The sequence below is a fragment of the Neoarius graeffei genome, chromosome 14 (genome assembly GCF_027579695.1).
Source record: "Neoarius graeffei isolate fNeoGra1 chromosome 14, fNeoGra1.pri, whole genome shotgun sequence".
Taxonomy (NCBI): Eukaryota; Metazoa; Chordata; class Actinopteri; order Siluriformes; family Ariidae; genus Neoarius; species Neoarius graeffei.
This window is the reverse complement of record NC_083582.1, coordinates 9,458,131-9,472,784: the sequence shown is the minus strand read 5'-3', so window position 1 is coordinate 9,472,784 and position 14,654 is coordinate 9,458,131. Positions and strand designations below refer to the sequence as shown.

The window sequence follows — 14,654 nt, the reverse complement described above, 5'->3', positions numbered from 1 at the left end:
ACTTTTTCAGCAGTTTGTGCTACAGTAACTCTTCCGGACCATACCATACCGTATGGTCCGGTCCCACAGTAGAATATTTTTGTCTCATTTGTTTAACTGGGTTCTCTTTATCTACTTTTAGGACTTGTGTGAAAATCTGATGATGTTTTAGGTCATATTTATGCAGAGATATCGATAATTCTAAAGGGTTCACAAAGTTTCAAGCACCACTGTATATAATAAATTTGTTAATAATTTTAGATAAATACCATATTCATAAAGCCAAGTTTAGTCATTCAAAACCTTCATTTATAGCCTTCGAAAAGGAAACTGAACAGAATATAAAAATAATCTCTGACTCTAAAAACAAGAAAGCTGCTAAAACTTTATTTGTGCTCATTATTTAATGTCTTTATTTGAAAACTCCCCCTGGCTCTTGGTTTGTTGATTGTGTGTGTTTTAATAACTGGATTTGTATTTTGTTGCTGTTATTTTCAATAAAAATGGAAGAAAGAAGAAAAAAAGGTTTCAATCGGTTTTTCTGAGCTCTTCATTATCTCTAAGATAAATTTGGATTTGTGGGATCTTTTACAAAGAAGCTCTGGAGAGAAATGTTATTTATTTTGGTCTCAGTATCTCAGAAGAGAAGAGTGAAACTGATGGAAAGATTTTTAATTTTTTTAAGACAAGATGTAGTTAGTATCCTGAGCCACACTCCATACCACTAGGTGGCGGTAATCACAAACATTGTTTGCCAACCGCCATAAAACACCAAGAAGAAGCCCGGAGGCGAAGGAGATGAGCTCGGGCTCTGATCAGAGAGAGAGAGTGTCTTTAAAAATCCCCCACAGCCAGCTCATATACAGAGATTAGTCAGCTTATAGGCTGAAACCCCTTTCAGTACAAGTGAGTAAACGCTGGAGTCAGACAGGAAGCTTGTGTGGCACAAACGCGTTTCTCAGTTTCTGTCTGACAGCGAGGGCGGATATTAACCAGCCTAATGCTGGTTCCATGCAGGTCGGCTAGCACGGTGTGTTTGCATTAAGCAGTCCCTTTGCAGCCAAATAGTCTAGTTAAGTGTTAAACATTTCGCTGCAAGATTTTAGCTTTAGTAGCTGCTCAGTTAGCGCCGCTGGCTTTCGGACAGATTGCGGTTCCACTGAGGAGCCGTCGAGGGAGCAACAGCAGCCGGATAGCGCCACTGGTGACCTGGGGAAAGCCAGCGGTTCCTCCGGCTATGAGGGAACACCGGCCCCTGGCGACTGGAGCGGCCATTTAGTGTTGGAGACAACAGGAGTGATTTTCTCTCTCGGGTTTATTTATTTGTTGATTTGGGACAACGGGATATTGAGCACAAGAACTATTAACAGGCCTGCAATGTTCTGTTTGTTTGTTTGTTTTCCTGAAACTGCTGACTTTTGTGTTTTCCATTGTCTCTGTGGTGCACTATGAGTTATTGTGAGTAAGTGTGACCACAATTGTAACTAATTTTCATTAACAGTGAGAGCTGTAGAGCAGCTGTATTGGTTTTGAGTGTAACAGGGGTGTAGAGCTCCAGAACACCTTTAGTCTTAAACTGTGTATGTATATAAATAACTATAAAGTTTTGTTGTTGGTTTTGAAAGAAAAGTAGGGACAAATTTTCCGTTGCTTTATTGACAAAGTATTTTATTAACAAGAAAGTTTATCATGAGAGACATTCATTTTGTCATTCTCCACTCACTGTGTAGATCAGGAGTTATAAGAAGATACTAAAATATTTATTACATACATTATTAGTTAATAACCTTACAAACCCAGTTCTGGTCCACTTATCAGGACGGTGATGAGAGGGGCTACAGTAGGTACTAACCACTGCATCCCAGGAACACCCCACAAGATGTGCCATTTTGGAGATGCTCAGACCCAATCATCTAACCATCACACTTTGGCCCTTGTCAAAGTCACTCAGATCCTCACACTTACCCATTTTTCCTGCTTCCAACACAACAACTTCAAGAAGTGACTGTTCTCTGACTTCCTAATATATCCCACCCCTTGACAGGTGCCATGGTAATGAGATAATCAATGTTATTCACTTCTTCACCTGTCAGTGATCATAATGTTATGGCTGAGGGAACAGCGGCACCTGGCGATTGGAGCAGCCATTTAGTGTTGGAGACAACAGGAGTTTTTTTTTTTTCTCTGTCTCTCTTGGGCTGGTTTATTTATTTATTTTTTATTGCATAACCAAACTTGTCAATAAAATACTTTATCATGAGATACATTCAGTTTGTTATTGTGTGTATGAAACTTGGCCAAAAGCATCACAAAATCTATATGATGGTTCTGTTTAGACTTTGTGCCTAAAAATACATTTAAAAGTAATTAATCTTATCTTTGATAGATGAGCAATAATAAATCATTCTGTTGTCAAGAACACCAATGTCGAGTCCAAGGCAAGTCCAACACCAGGACTACCTGAGATCCAGTCTTAAGGGGGGTTGAGTCCAGATGAAAGTGAGACGGGGTCATGATTGAGTTGGTTAGTTGGCTTAATTTGTGCATTGCATCACTGATGAAGGCAGCTGTTTGAATTCTTGCCAAACTTTGAGAAAATAAATGAACTCTCAGTTAAGAGCAGTGCTCAAGACAGAAACAAGTCCAAGACCAAATGCAAATAAATCCAAGATAAGTCCGAGTCAATACAGAAGACATCTCAAGATGTGAATTGAGTCCTCCAACCCTTGTATTATTACATACATTCATGATATTGTGCCTGATTTAGCTGTTCAAAATAAGAAAGTCTGGAGTTGACTGATTCTGATTCCTGTGAATATGAATCAGTTGAATCAAATGAGTTGATTCTGCACAATTCTAAAAAGAAAAGGGATCTACAGTGGTGCTTGAAAGTTTGTGAACCCTTTAGAATTTTCTATATTTCTGCATAAATGTGACCTAAAACATCATCAGATTTTCACACAAGTCCTAAAAGTAGATAAAGAGAACCCAGTTAAACAAATGAGAAAAATATTATACTTGGTAATTTATTTATTGAGGAAAATGATTCAATATTACATATCTGTGAGTGGCAAAAGTATGTGAACCTCTATGACTAACAGTTAATTTGAAGGTGAAATTAGAGTCAGGTGTTTTCAATCAATGGGATGACAATCAGGTGTGAGTGGACACCCTGTTTTATTTAAAGAACAGGGATCTATCAAAGTCTGATCTTCACAACACATGTTTGTGGAAGTCTATCATGGCATGAACAAAGTAGATTTCTGAGGACCTCAGAAAAAGCATTGTGGGTGCTCATCAGGCTGGAAAAGGTTACAAAACCATCTCTAAAGATTTTGGACTCCACAAATCTACAGTCAGACAGATTGTGTACGAATGGAGGAAACTCAAGACCATTGTTACCCTTCCCAGGAGTGGTCAACCAATAAAGTTTGCTCCAAGATTAAAGCGTGTAATAGTCAGCGAGGTCACAAAGGACCTCAGGGTAACTTCTAAGCAACTGAAGGCCTCTCTCACATTGGCTAATGTTAATGTTCATGAGTCCACCATCAGGAGAACACTGAATAACAACGGTACCAGCGAATTCTAAAGGAAAATGTCAGGACATCTGTCCATGAACTGAATCTCAAGAGAAGGTGGGTCATGCAGCAACACAATGACCCTAAGCACACAAGTGGGTCTACCAAAGAATGGTTAAAGAAGAATAAAGTTAATGTTTGGAATGGCCAAGTCAAAGTCCTGACCTTAATCCAATTGAAATGTTGTGGAAGGATCTGAAGTGAGCAGTTCATGTGAGTAAACCCACCAACATCCCAGAGTTGAAGCTGTTCTGTACAGAGGAATGGGCTAAAATTCCTCCAAGCCGGTGTGCAGGACTGATCAACAGTTACCAGAAACGTTTAGTTGCAGTTATTGCTGCACAAGGGGGTCACACCAGATACTGAAAGCAGAGGTTCACATACTTTTGCCACTCACAGATATGTAATATTGGATCATTTTCCTCAATAAATAAATTACAAAGTTTAATATTTTTGTCTCATTTGTTTAACTGGGTTCTCTTTATCTACTTTTAGGACTTGTGTGAAAATCGGATGATGTTTTAGGTCATATTTATGCAGAAATGTAGAAAATTCTAAAGGGTTCACAAACTTTCAAGCACCACTGTGGATAAGAGCTTTGGTTTTAATGCTGTCCTGTGTGTTAAACTCCTGATCTGGATTTCCTGAAGCATCTTCTCACAACGTAAACGATTAATCCAATGATGCTGACAAAGATGATGAATCCTAGAAACACACGCAGGACTGAAACTTCATTGCTGTTGGTGGTTGATAATTGTTGTTGCCCTGGTAAAAAATCAAATTAAAAAAAAAAGAACTTGATTATTTATTCAGAAATTTACAAAGCTGTAGGCTGAGAAACTGTGTGACTGTCAACACTAAAAGGCATTTGTGTGTCAGTTTTCCTTTCACACACTACCTGACATGCATGGAGACTGACTATACATCAGTACAAAGTGGGACTGCATTTTCAAATAAAAAACTCAAACTCCACTGGAACGTTCACTCAGCAGCTCACAGTCACTACGAACAAAACCATGACCTTTCAGTTTTCAAGGGTTTTAATTCACATTAGAATAAGGGATACTGACCTTCTACCTTCAGTAAAACAGCTTCTGGGTCTCCGTCCTGAGACTCATCATGGAGGAGACACTGATATAATCCTGCATCAGACAGATGAACTGAACTGATGTGAAGAGAGAGACAACCATCTAGAAAACCCTTTCTTGACATCATCAGTCTGCTTTCTGATGCTTCAGCAGTCGTCACTGATCTGTTTGCCGGGGTGTACAGCAGAACCTTTTGTCCATCTTTCTTCCATGTGACATCTTGAACATTGTGCCGAGTGTTTCCGTAGCACGGGAGGGTGACATTCTCCCTCTCGAAAGCCTTTATAACTGTCGGAACTGTCAAGCAGAAACAAGTTCAGCTGTACGACTGTGCTTTTCTGTAAGAGCTACTCCTGTGTGTAGGATCACACTTTACTACACACGTTAAGAATGACAGTTTTCTGCTGATGACATCAGGCACTTACCGACAACTTTCAGCTTTACTTCAGCAACTGGGTTTCTATTACAGCTGCACCTGTAGGAGCCGGCATCATTGTAGGCTACTGAACTGATCGTCAGGGAGAAATTTCCTCTGCTGGCATTTCCTGATACTGAAAATCTCTCACAGTACTGTTTACCGTGACACATCCGGCTTTCAGCAATGACGGCTTCGCTGGGAATGAAGCGGGTCCACTGGACCACCGGACAATTTCCAGAGCAGGTACACGGGAAGGTCACGGGGTCATTCACTGTGATTTCTCTGAAGATGAAGGCTTGGCACTGCAGCAGCATCAACACGGAAACTAACAGATCAGAGAACAAATTAGAATAGAGATTTTGAACATGTGACACAATCAAGTCAGATTAATTTCCTGTCCATTACTGATCTGTGTTTTAGTTTACTCTTTTGGAAACCATCTCGACACAACATGGCAAACACATCCAATCTTTACCCCCCATGAGCCCCACTTTCCAGTTTAGTGAGAACTTGTGCCCCTGTTACACCCCAGCATGGCAGCGTTTAAATAAAACCCATAACAGTACATTTTCTTTATAATCCTTTTCCAAAACTCTCATCTAATGTCTCATGAACGGTTTCTGACCATCACAGGAGAATTGTGGTCACTCCGTCTGCACTTCAGGAAAACAGATAAATCACCGAATTTTATGGAAATATAAAGTGATGAAACTGAACATACAGAAGTTTTGAGCGCCTTCATTCATCTTTTGGAGTTTATGCGATTTAATCAACTTTTCTATTAATTCATTTTAATTTCTGATAATATTATGGACTATTCTGTGCATTAAGCATTATATAAGCTCAGTCCTCACAGTTTCTGTGGGATAAGTATTGATTATTATCTTTACTGTTTGTTTGTAGTCGGAATTGCTCAAGTTCTCACATCATTGTATGTACAGAGGAAACAGGCGCTTGCGCATGCGCACAAATACTCCATAAAAGGTAATAGAATGATATTTTAAATGTCCCGCTACTTACCAAGCGCCGGGAAAGCAGGGTTTAAATCTGTATTCATGGTGTTATCTGAAAACAACAGACCCACAATGCGAGAAACCAACATCAATAATAATAATAATAATAATAATAATAATAATAATAATAATAATAGTTTTTTTTCACGCGTGACTTCATCACCATTATACTTTCCCCTTTAAACTTTATGGCTAATGTTCTATGAGTTAATGGAGTGTTTTTTAAAACACACAAAAAATACCGGTTTATTTTATTGCATTACAAATAAAGGTGAATTAATTATTTTATTACATTACACAGAAAGATGAATAAATTAACAACACATTTATTGCACAGCAGCAAAGTGAGTTTGTGGCTGTTTGGACTTGTTAAGTGTTACTGCTATTTAATAAAACAATTAAAAAAGACTCAGCAGTGTTCAGTTCTCTAATGCAAGCGAATCTCCAAACAGGACTGCAGGGGAAAGAGCGCCCTCTGGAGGACACGTGACTCACAGGACCAAGTCTGCCGCACTTTTTTTTTTTTTTTAAATTGATGCATAACAGAACACAACATACAACACCATAGCAATGTCATCATTAACATTTAATACATCATTAAAATTTACAGACATGAGGAGTAAAAGAAAAGAAGAAGAAAAAAGGAAATACTCAACTGGAGTGGCTGCTATGTTTTGGAGCTCCCAGTGAGGGAATGCCAGCCAGTACAGGCCGCACTGGTTCTGTCTGGCAGGCTGCCCTTTTCCCACAGCAGCGTCGGATGGGAGTGGAATATATACACATGCGGGGCGGGACTGCCTTCAACATGTTTTTAGAGGGTTATTTGTCTGTTCAGAAGAGGGAACTTGTGGTCGGTAAATGTTCCGCTTTTCACTCTGTTTGTTGCAGAAAAACCAGGGGTTGCATGATATCAAAACCAGTCTGTACTAGTCTGGTTATGACTGGTCAGGAGATGGAGAATGTCAAGTTACGATGACAAAAAAGAGGAAAAAGCCAGATACTGTGGACTCTCGAGCTGATTCAGAAAGGTATGAAAAGGAAAGTCATAAGGTTTTTATTAAGTTGATGCAGACGGATACCATTTTTAAAGAGTGGAATCCAATCCAACTCACGAAGGGTCTAAACAAGGAAATGGGAGAGGTAAGGAGCACAAAGGTTTTGCAGAATGGACAATTGTGAGTATTGTGTAATAATGCCGAGCAATATGAGAAAGCTTTAAAGGTACAAAAGATCAATGGAAAGTCTGTACAGTGTTCAAGGGCTAATGATCAAAAGCTCAGCAGAGGTGTCATTACAGGAATTCAAACTGATATAACTGCAGAAACGCTGAAAGAAAACATCAAGAAAGTTAAAGTGAATGCAATTAAGACCAAGAGAAATGGTGGAATCTGTGACAGCCTGTCTGTAATTATTACATTTGAAGAGAAGGAACTACCGGATAAAGTGTTTGTTGGATTCATGTGTTATGATGTTAAACTATAGAGTGCTTCGAGGTCAGCGCGAACCCAGCGGCGGCCATATTGGAAGTCAAAGGTCGCTGTGTCAGTGCATTGTTGTTGTTCAGCGAAGCAAAAATGGGTGACAATGCCGAATACGTGTGTCATTGTTGGCTGTAGTAGCCGGGGGGAAAAGGGTGGCAAAAGCTTCTACAGACTCCCTAAAGTCGTGACTAACCAGGGAATTGCAGCACAGGAGAAAAGCGAGCGGAGGAGACGACAGTGGCTGGCTGCCATCAACCGCTCAAATTTAGGACAACTTAACTGTATCCGGATTTGTTCTGATCACTTTGTGACAGGTAGGTTAATATTGTCTTGAATTTCATAGTTACTAAAATAGTTATTTTAATTTCATAGTTACCGGTAGCATCCAGTATGCCTGCTGTTGTGTGACCGTCGTTCTTTCCCTCAGTCTCGTGGCCACTTCAACATAAAACAACAGGGAAGCAACATGGGAGCAACATTCCCCAAGTCCAGCAATGCAGTTGCAATGTGCACACAAAATAGCATGTCTCTTGTCAACTATTATCCAGCAGCCGGTTTCACTAAGTTAGACTATGACTTTAACTTAGACAGCGGGTATAGTCGGGCTTAGCATAGACGTCTAAGGGCCTCTGCATGCTCTTGCGACAAGGCTTTCGCAGATAGCTTTTCGCAGACAGTTGTAATTTATCGTTGAGTGGGGAGTAATAGGCATGCGCGATGTTATTCACCGCCACAACGCAAGGGGGCGCGAAGTCGCTAGGAGTAGTTGGTGGGTGTGGTTAGTGGAGTGTTTATCCTCCGGTTACTTATAATGACCAGAACTGGAGTCGTATAGATGTACGTACTTCCTCACTTCCTCGATCAACCGCTCTTCGTGCTGCTCCATCTTCGCTCGTGTTTTTAAAAATGGCGGTCGTGAAAACAAACCAAACCGGGAAAGCAGGGAAGCGGAAGTGCGTGTACACCGGATGTAGAGTGGACCAATCAGAGCCCTCTTGTCTGCGACGCTGTCTGCGAGGCTTCTGCGGTGGTCACAATTTTTGGGAGGTGCGCGCAGAGCGTCTGCGAAGGTGGGGGGGCTACGCAGACGCCATCTGCGGCACCGTCTGCAAGGACTGGGTTGTCAGCATAAATTGGCCTTAACAAATACTATGCTGCAAAGGATTGTGGGTATTTTAAGACTCTTTTCAAAACAAAAAAAATGGCGGACAGTGGTCGTTCAGTGCCGTTTAGCCACTCGGAAAATCTGGCTATATTAGAGGAATTTAATTCCTACAAAGACGTTTTATTAGGCAAATTCAGCGAAGAATGTAGCAATAAGAAAAAACATGAAGTGTGGGAAAAAATAACGTCGTCTGTGAATAGCGTTAATCCATCTGCGAGAAGAGATGTTGCTGCCGTGCGTAAAAACACCCCCACTGGAGGAGGGGGTTTGAAGAAACTAAAAGTAACCACCGAAATGGTCATCAACATTTATGGCGCCGAGTCGCCCTTATTCTGGGGAGTGAAAGGAGGAAAGGAGAGCGGAGTAACCGGCTTCGCCAGACCCAGCAGCAACTCCCTTAGCAACGTTGAAGCTGAGGCTCCTTCACCCTCGGAGTTGTCATCACCCAGTACCTGCGCGGATGTGACACTACACGAAGAGCCTACCAAAAGGAAAGACTGCAACTTAAATTGAAGAGACTCACGCAGATGGAGGAGTGATGTAGTAATGTGTGTGTGTGTGAGTGTATGAGAGAGAGAGAGAGAGATAATTGATGAGTGGTGATGTAATTATATGCATAAATGAATTGATATATTTATATTATTTATTATATATTTATATTATTTATAAGTAATAAAATGAACAAGCTGGCATTACAGTTTGTTCTTTATTGAATACTTTATAGTTAGATTATAATAGCCTAAATTTGTGTATTACATACTTGCAATGTACTTCACTGCCTTAACATTTCAAGCTTTCTTGTAGTTATTGACATGGATGGCACTTATGGCTTGACTGTTTTTTTTTTTTAATTAAATTTTATAGACCTTAGACCCATATTAGACTGGGGGGAGGGTGTCTTACTTTTTAAGCCTAAAATTAGACTTAAAAAATTAGTCTTAACTTTTGTGAAACTAGACCAGTCTAAACTACTTTAGTGAAACCGGACCCAGGGGTGTAGACCAGGCTGGGATAGTCTCTGCGAGTGTAACACTTTCCCTCTGATCACTTTTGTCTCTCCGTCTTCAGCAGTCAACACCGACACATCGCGGACCCAACCGGACACAAATCTATCGTATGCTTCCATACTCTTGTAGTTCTGGAAATCCTTTAGTTCACAAAATGGACTTGGGTGAAACACTAGATAGTTCACAAGATCGATGTATGTCACATGTGGCAACAAGCTGGGGTCAGCTTTCCATTCCTTCTCACTAACACTGTATGGATCTACATTCCCAATGAAACGTACCTTCTCAGCATAACGCTCCCGTGCCTGCTTATCTAAACTATCACAGTAGTGCTCCATCACTTCAGATGTCTAAATTCTTAAAAAATCCAAGCTTCTAAGCCCTCTAACGCGGAAACGAATCGGTGAATGTGTACTCTATGATGTGTACTCTATGAGCGCTCTGGAGCGAGTGCCTTCCAAGATGGCCACGCGGACCGCAGTGTTACTATTTTTAGCATCATCTCGGAGCACTCTATACAGTGGTGCTTGAAAGTTTGTGAACCCTTTAGAATTTTCTATATTTCTGCATAAATATGACCTAAAACTTCATCAGATTTTCACACAAGTCTTAAAAGTAGATAAAGAGAACCCAGTTAAACAAATTATACAAAAATATTATACTTGATCATTTATTTATTGAGGAAAGTGATCCAATATTGCATATCTGTGAGTGGCAAAAGTATGTGAACCTCTAGGATTAGCAGTTGATTTGAAGGTGAAATTCGAGTCAGGTGTTTTCAAATCAATGGGATGACAATCAGGTGTGAGTGGGCACCCTGTTTTATTTAAAGAACAGGGATCTATCAAAGTCTGATCTTCACAACACATGTTTGTGGAAGTGTATCATGGCACGAACTAAGGAGATTTCTGAGGAGCTCAGAAAAAGCGTTGTTGATGCTCATCAGGCTGGAAAAGGTTACAAAACCATCTCTAAAGAGTTTGGACTCCACCAATCCACAGTCAGACAGATTGTGTACAAATGGAGGAAATTCAAGACCATTGTTCCCCTCCCCAGGAGTGGTTGACCAACAAAGATCACTCCAAGAACAAGGCGTGAAACAGTCGGCGAGGTCACAAAGGACCCCAGGTGAACTTCCAAGCAACTGAAGGCCTCTCTCACATTGGCTAATGTTAATGTTCATGAGTCCACCATCAGGAAAACACTGAACAACAATGGTGTGCATGGCAAGGTTGCAAGGAGAAAGCCACTGCTCTCTAAAAAGAACATTGCTGCTCGTCTGCAGTTTGCTAAAGATCACATGGACAAGCCAGAAGGCTATTGGAAAAATCTTTTGTGGATGGATGAGACCAAAATAGAACTTTCTGGTTTAAAAGAGAAGCGTTATGTTTGGAGAAAGGAAAACACTGCATTCCAGCATAAGATCCTTATCCCATCTGTGAAACATGGTGGTGGTAGTATCATGGTTTGGGCCTGTTTTGCTGCATCTGGGCCAGGACGGCTTACCATCATTGATGGAACAATGAATTCTGAATTATACCAGTGAATTCTAAAGGAAAATGTCAGGACATCTGTCCATGAACTGAATCTCAAGAGAAGGTAGGTCATGCAGCAAGATAACGACCCTAAGCACACAAGTCATTCTACCAAAGAATGGTTAAAGAAGAATAAATTAATGTTTTGGAATGGCCAAGTCAAAGTCCTGACCTTAATCCAATCGAAATGTTGTGGAAGGACCTGAAGCGAGCAGTTCATGTGAGGAAACCCACCAACATCCCAGAGTTGAAGCTGTTCTGTACGGAGGAATGGGCTAAAATTCCTCCAAGCCGGTGTGCAGGACTGATCAACAATTACCGCAAACGTTTAGTTGCAGTTATTGCTGCACAAGGGGGTCACACCAGATACTGAAAGTGAAGATTCACATACTTTTGCCACTCACAGATATGTAATATTGAATCATTCTCCTCAATAAATAAATGATCAAATATAATATTTTTGTCTCATTTGTTTAACTGGGTTCTCTTTGTCTACTTTTAGGACTTGTGTGAAAATCTGATGTTGTTTTTGGTCATATTCATGCAGAAATATAGAAAATTCTAAAGGGTTCACAAACTTTCCAGCACCACTGTACATCCCACCACCACTCCGGTGTTATAAATGCCAAAGGTTTGGGCATGTAGCAGCTGTATGCAAGGGCAAGATGAGACAAAGCATTTTTTAACATAGTTACTGGGAGACCAAGTGGCCAGATTTGGTCTCCTAGTCAATGCCAAACCAGCTTCACTGGGAGACCAAATTTTAAACCAAGTTATGTTAGATTGATGCTGAAAGGTAAAACTGAAATGGGATTATGGGAGGTGCTTGAATTGCTGGTCCAAATTCATAAGACTGTTTGATTTGGATTGGAATGTTTAAGAAATATTGAAGTTGGGTTGGCAAGACTGTTCCAATTTCCAAATTATAGACTAAATATACAGTTATTTGATACTATGTTTCACACTGAGCAATAAAATTGAAGATTTTCTTATTTCTTATTTTTCACTGTTTCTTAAAATACATAATATTATGAAAGTTGATAAAACAATAACTTAAACTCAGTGTAATTTTAGTATTTTCCCATACTTATGATGAAGTTATGGTAACTTGGCACTGCATTAACTATGTTGATATTATGTTGGCTGAAACGAGGATTCGTAATGCGGCAATTTGCATCACAGAATATGCCGCAGCGGTGCAGCCGCGTGGACTCTGGGGCCTGTGACTGGATTGCCCAGACCAGTTGGTCTCCTAGTGTAAAATCCTTAAAAAATGCTCTGAGATGAGATGTAGCAAATGTGGTGGAGAACACGAGTACAAGAATTGTGACAAAGATTACAAACGATGCTGTAACTGCAGTGGTGAACACAGTGCAGCCTATCAAGGTTGCGAATTTAGCAAGCGAGCTAAAGAGGTGCAGAAAGTTAAAGCTTCCCAAGGTATTAGCTATTCAGAAGCCGTAAAGAAAGTCCCTAGAATCTCACCATTACTAAAACAAAATGAACATAGAGAAGTCAATAATGACAAGTCCACTAATAACTGTGAGGGGTGTAATAAGTTGAAAAGGGATGGTCTAGCTATCAATAAGAGCGACTTTGTGCTCTTTATGGCAGAGATTATTAATTGTTCAGCTCAGACTCGGAGTCGAACGGAAAGGATAAAGATCATTGTGAGGTCGGCTGAAAAGTATCTGGGTATCAAAGGATTACTCTGGGAGACAGTCAGAGATAATCTAAACACGGCTAGTCAATCTTCTCAAGTTATGTCAAGTTATGATTAGTTTAATGCTGTTAATAATATTACAGTGGAATGCCAGAAGCTTGATTGCTAATGGTCAAGAGTTCAAGAAGTACACCTAACATAATTTGTGTGCAGGAAACTTGGTTGAAGCCTGAATTAGATTTTATCATTAAGGGACATACTGCAATTAGAAGGGATAGAGGAAATGGTAGAGGAGGAGGAGTTGCAACTTTTATCCAAAATGGAATCAGCTATAAAGTTCTTGGGGTCAACAAGAATCATGAGTCAATTGTGACTAAGGTATGGACTAAAAGAGGCCCAGTGAATATTAGGGTGCATCAGTTGCCCCCTAAAAATGAAAAATTCCTCCGATCGTGATGCATTTTTGTTTTTATGTTCGTTTTGGTAAGAAAACACACTGGGTGAAATATTTTGACAAAATTAAAACGTTTAATGGTGGCACCAGGAGCTCAAAGTTATGGAAAAAGCTGCTATTTTATGACTTTTATGACAAAATTTCGATCACTTTTCATGAAACATTATGGCACCTTATAGAGTATACCAAATATCTTAGATACTGTAAACAGTATGTCTAGAATGTCTAAAAATATTTGGAGGTTTATTTTAGGGTGTCACTAGCATTATCTATCAACGTTATAACCCTGGTTTTAAGCTTGCCGCCTACGCATATGCTAGCCCCTATTAAATGCAAATGTTCTTAAAATGATCTCTGGGTCACAAGAAATCAATAAATGGAGTCCAACACTGTGATTCAAACCTTATGCGAAAACATAAAATAAGCGGTTTTTGGCAAAAAATGAACCTCATGGTGCCACCATTAGACTTTTGAATATGGTCAAAAAATTTTACAGGATGTCTTTATTGGTGAAAAGGAACACCCAAACAAAAATGCATCAGATTTTATGAAAGTGAAGGCAACTGATGCACCCTAGTGAATATAGTGAACTATTATAATCCCTGTGGGAAGCTAGATGAAAATATTCTGGAAAACATTAAGAGCCACAAGGTAATATGGTTTGGTGTGAAGATTTTAATTCACACCATTTGCTTTGGGGCAGTGATCACACAGACTCAAATGGTGATATAATTGAAGAGTTTATTGATAGTAAATGTTTGGTATGCATTAACAATGGGGAGGGTACACGATACAATGGTATCAGCAACACAGAATCTGTCACTGATTTGACATTCTTATCCAGCAAGCTCGCAGGTACTAGTTCATGGAAGGTAGTAAAGAAAACTACAATTGGTAGTGACCATTATCCAGTATCAACTAAAATAGGATCAGAAGTGTGCTGTGAAAAGATCAAAAGAATACCAAGATGGAAAATGGAAAATGCAAACTGGGAAAACTTTCAAGTATTATGTGCATTAAGATGCCTTAAACTAAGGGAGGTGAAAGAAATAGATGTTAATGAATTTAATAGTGTGTTGGTTGATGAAATAATAATGTCAGCTGAGGAATCGATACCTAAAATTAAAGGAAATGGGAGAAGTAAGAATGTTCCATGGTGGAATAAGGACTGCAGTAAAGCAGTCAAGGCAAGAAATAAAGCTTTTAAGGATCTTAAAAAGTGTCACTCTCAACATGCTTTGATTGAATATGAGAGCGCTCAGGCAGCTGTTAG

The 14,654-nt window shown here is 39.8% G+C and overlaps 3 protein-coding genes across 4 annotated transcripts in view; 2 read left to right on the top strand and 1 right to left on the bottom strand.

The window, feature by feature from the left end:
- Positions 1 to 4,091: 4,091 nt before the first annotated feature.
- On the bottom strand, positions 4,092 to 7,116 carry LOC132897943 (uncharacterized). Its single transcript, XM_060939243.1, has 5 exons — positions 6,733 to 7,116; positions 6,084 to 6,128; positions 5,071 to 5,388; positions 4,628 to 4,942; positions 4,092 to 4,322 (listed from the first exon to the last, which is right to left on the bottom strand). The coding sequence occupies exons 1-5, from the start codon at positions 6,881 to 6,883 to the stop codon at positions 4,180 to 4,182; spliced, it is 972 nt and encodes a 323-aa protein (XP_060795226.1). The 5' UTR covers positions 6,884 to 7,116; the 3' UTR covers positions 4,092 to 4,179.
- LOC132897944 (cell surface A33 antigen-like) overlaps positions 6,890 to 14,654 on the top strand; it is a 93,807-nt gene continuing 86,042 nt past the window's right edge. Inside the window, exon 1 of the mRNA XM_060939245.1 lies at positions 6,890 to 7,216. The gene's annotated coding sequence lies outside the window, so the exon portion shown is untranslated. The remainder of the gene's footprint in view (positions 7,217 to 14,654) is intronic.
- The window catches only part of LOC132897940 (uncharacterized), a 68,668-nt gene continuing 61,262 nt past the window's right edge, over positions 7,249 to 14,654 (top strand). For both annotated transcript variants that reach the window (XM_060939236.1, XM_060939235.1), the window contains exon 1: positions 7,249 to 7,871. In XM_060939236.1, coding sequence (XP_060795219.1) covers positions 7,661 to 7,871 — 211 coding nt within the window. In that variant the 5' untranslated portion in view covers positions 7,249 to 7,660. The remainder of the gene's footprint in view (positions 7,872 to 14,654) is intronic.

Coding starts and splice junctions, on each gene's coding strand:
- LOC132897943 (XM_060939243.1), bottom strand. CDS start 6,883: ATGTTGAAGGCAGTCCCGCCCCGCATGTGTATATATTCCACTCCCATC. Junction 5,389..6,083: donor CCCTGCTTTCCCGGCGCTTG/GTAAGTAGCGGG, acceptor CTGATCTGTTAG/TTTCCGTGTTGATGCTGCTG. Junction 4,943..5,070: donor AGTAAAGCTGAAAGTTGTCG/GTAAGTGCCTGA, acceptor TCTGCTTGACAG/TTCCGACAGTTATAAAGGCT.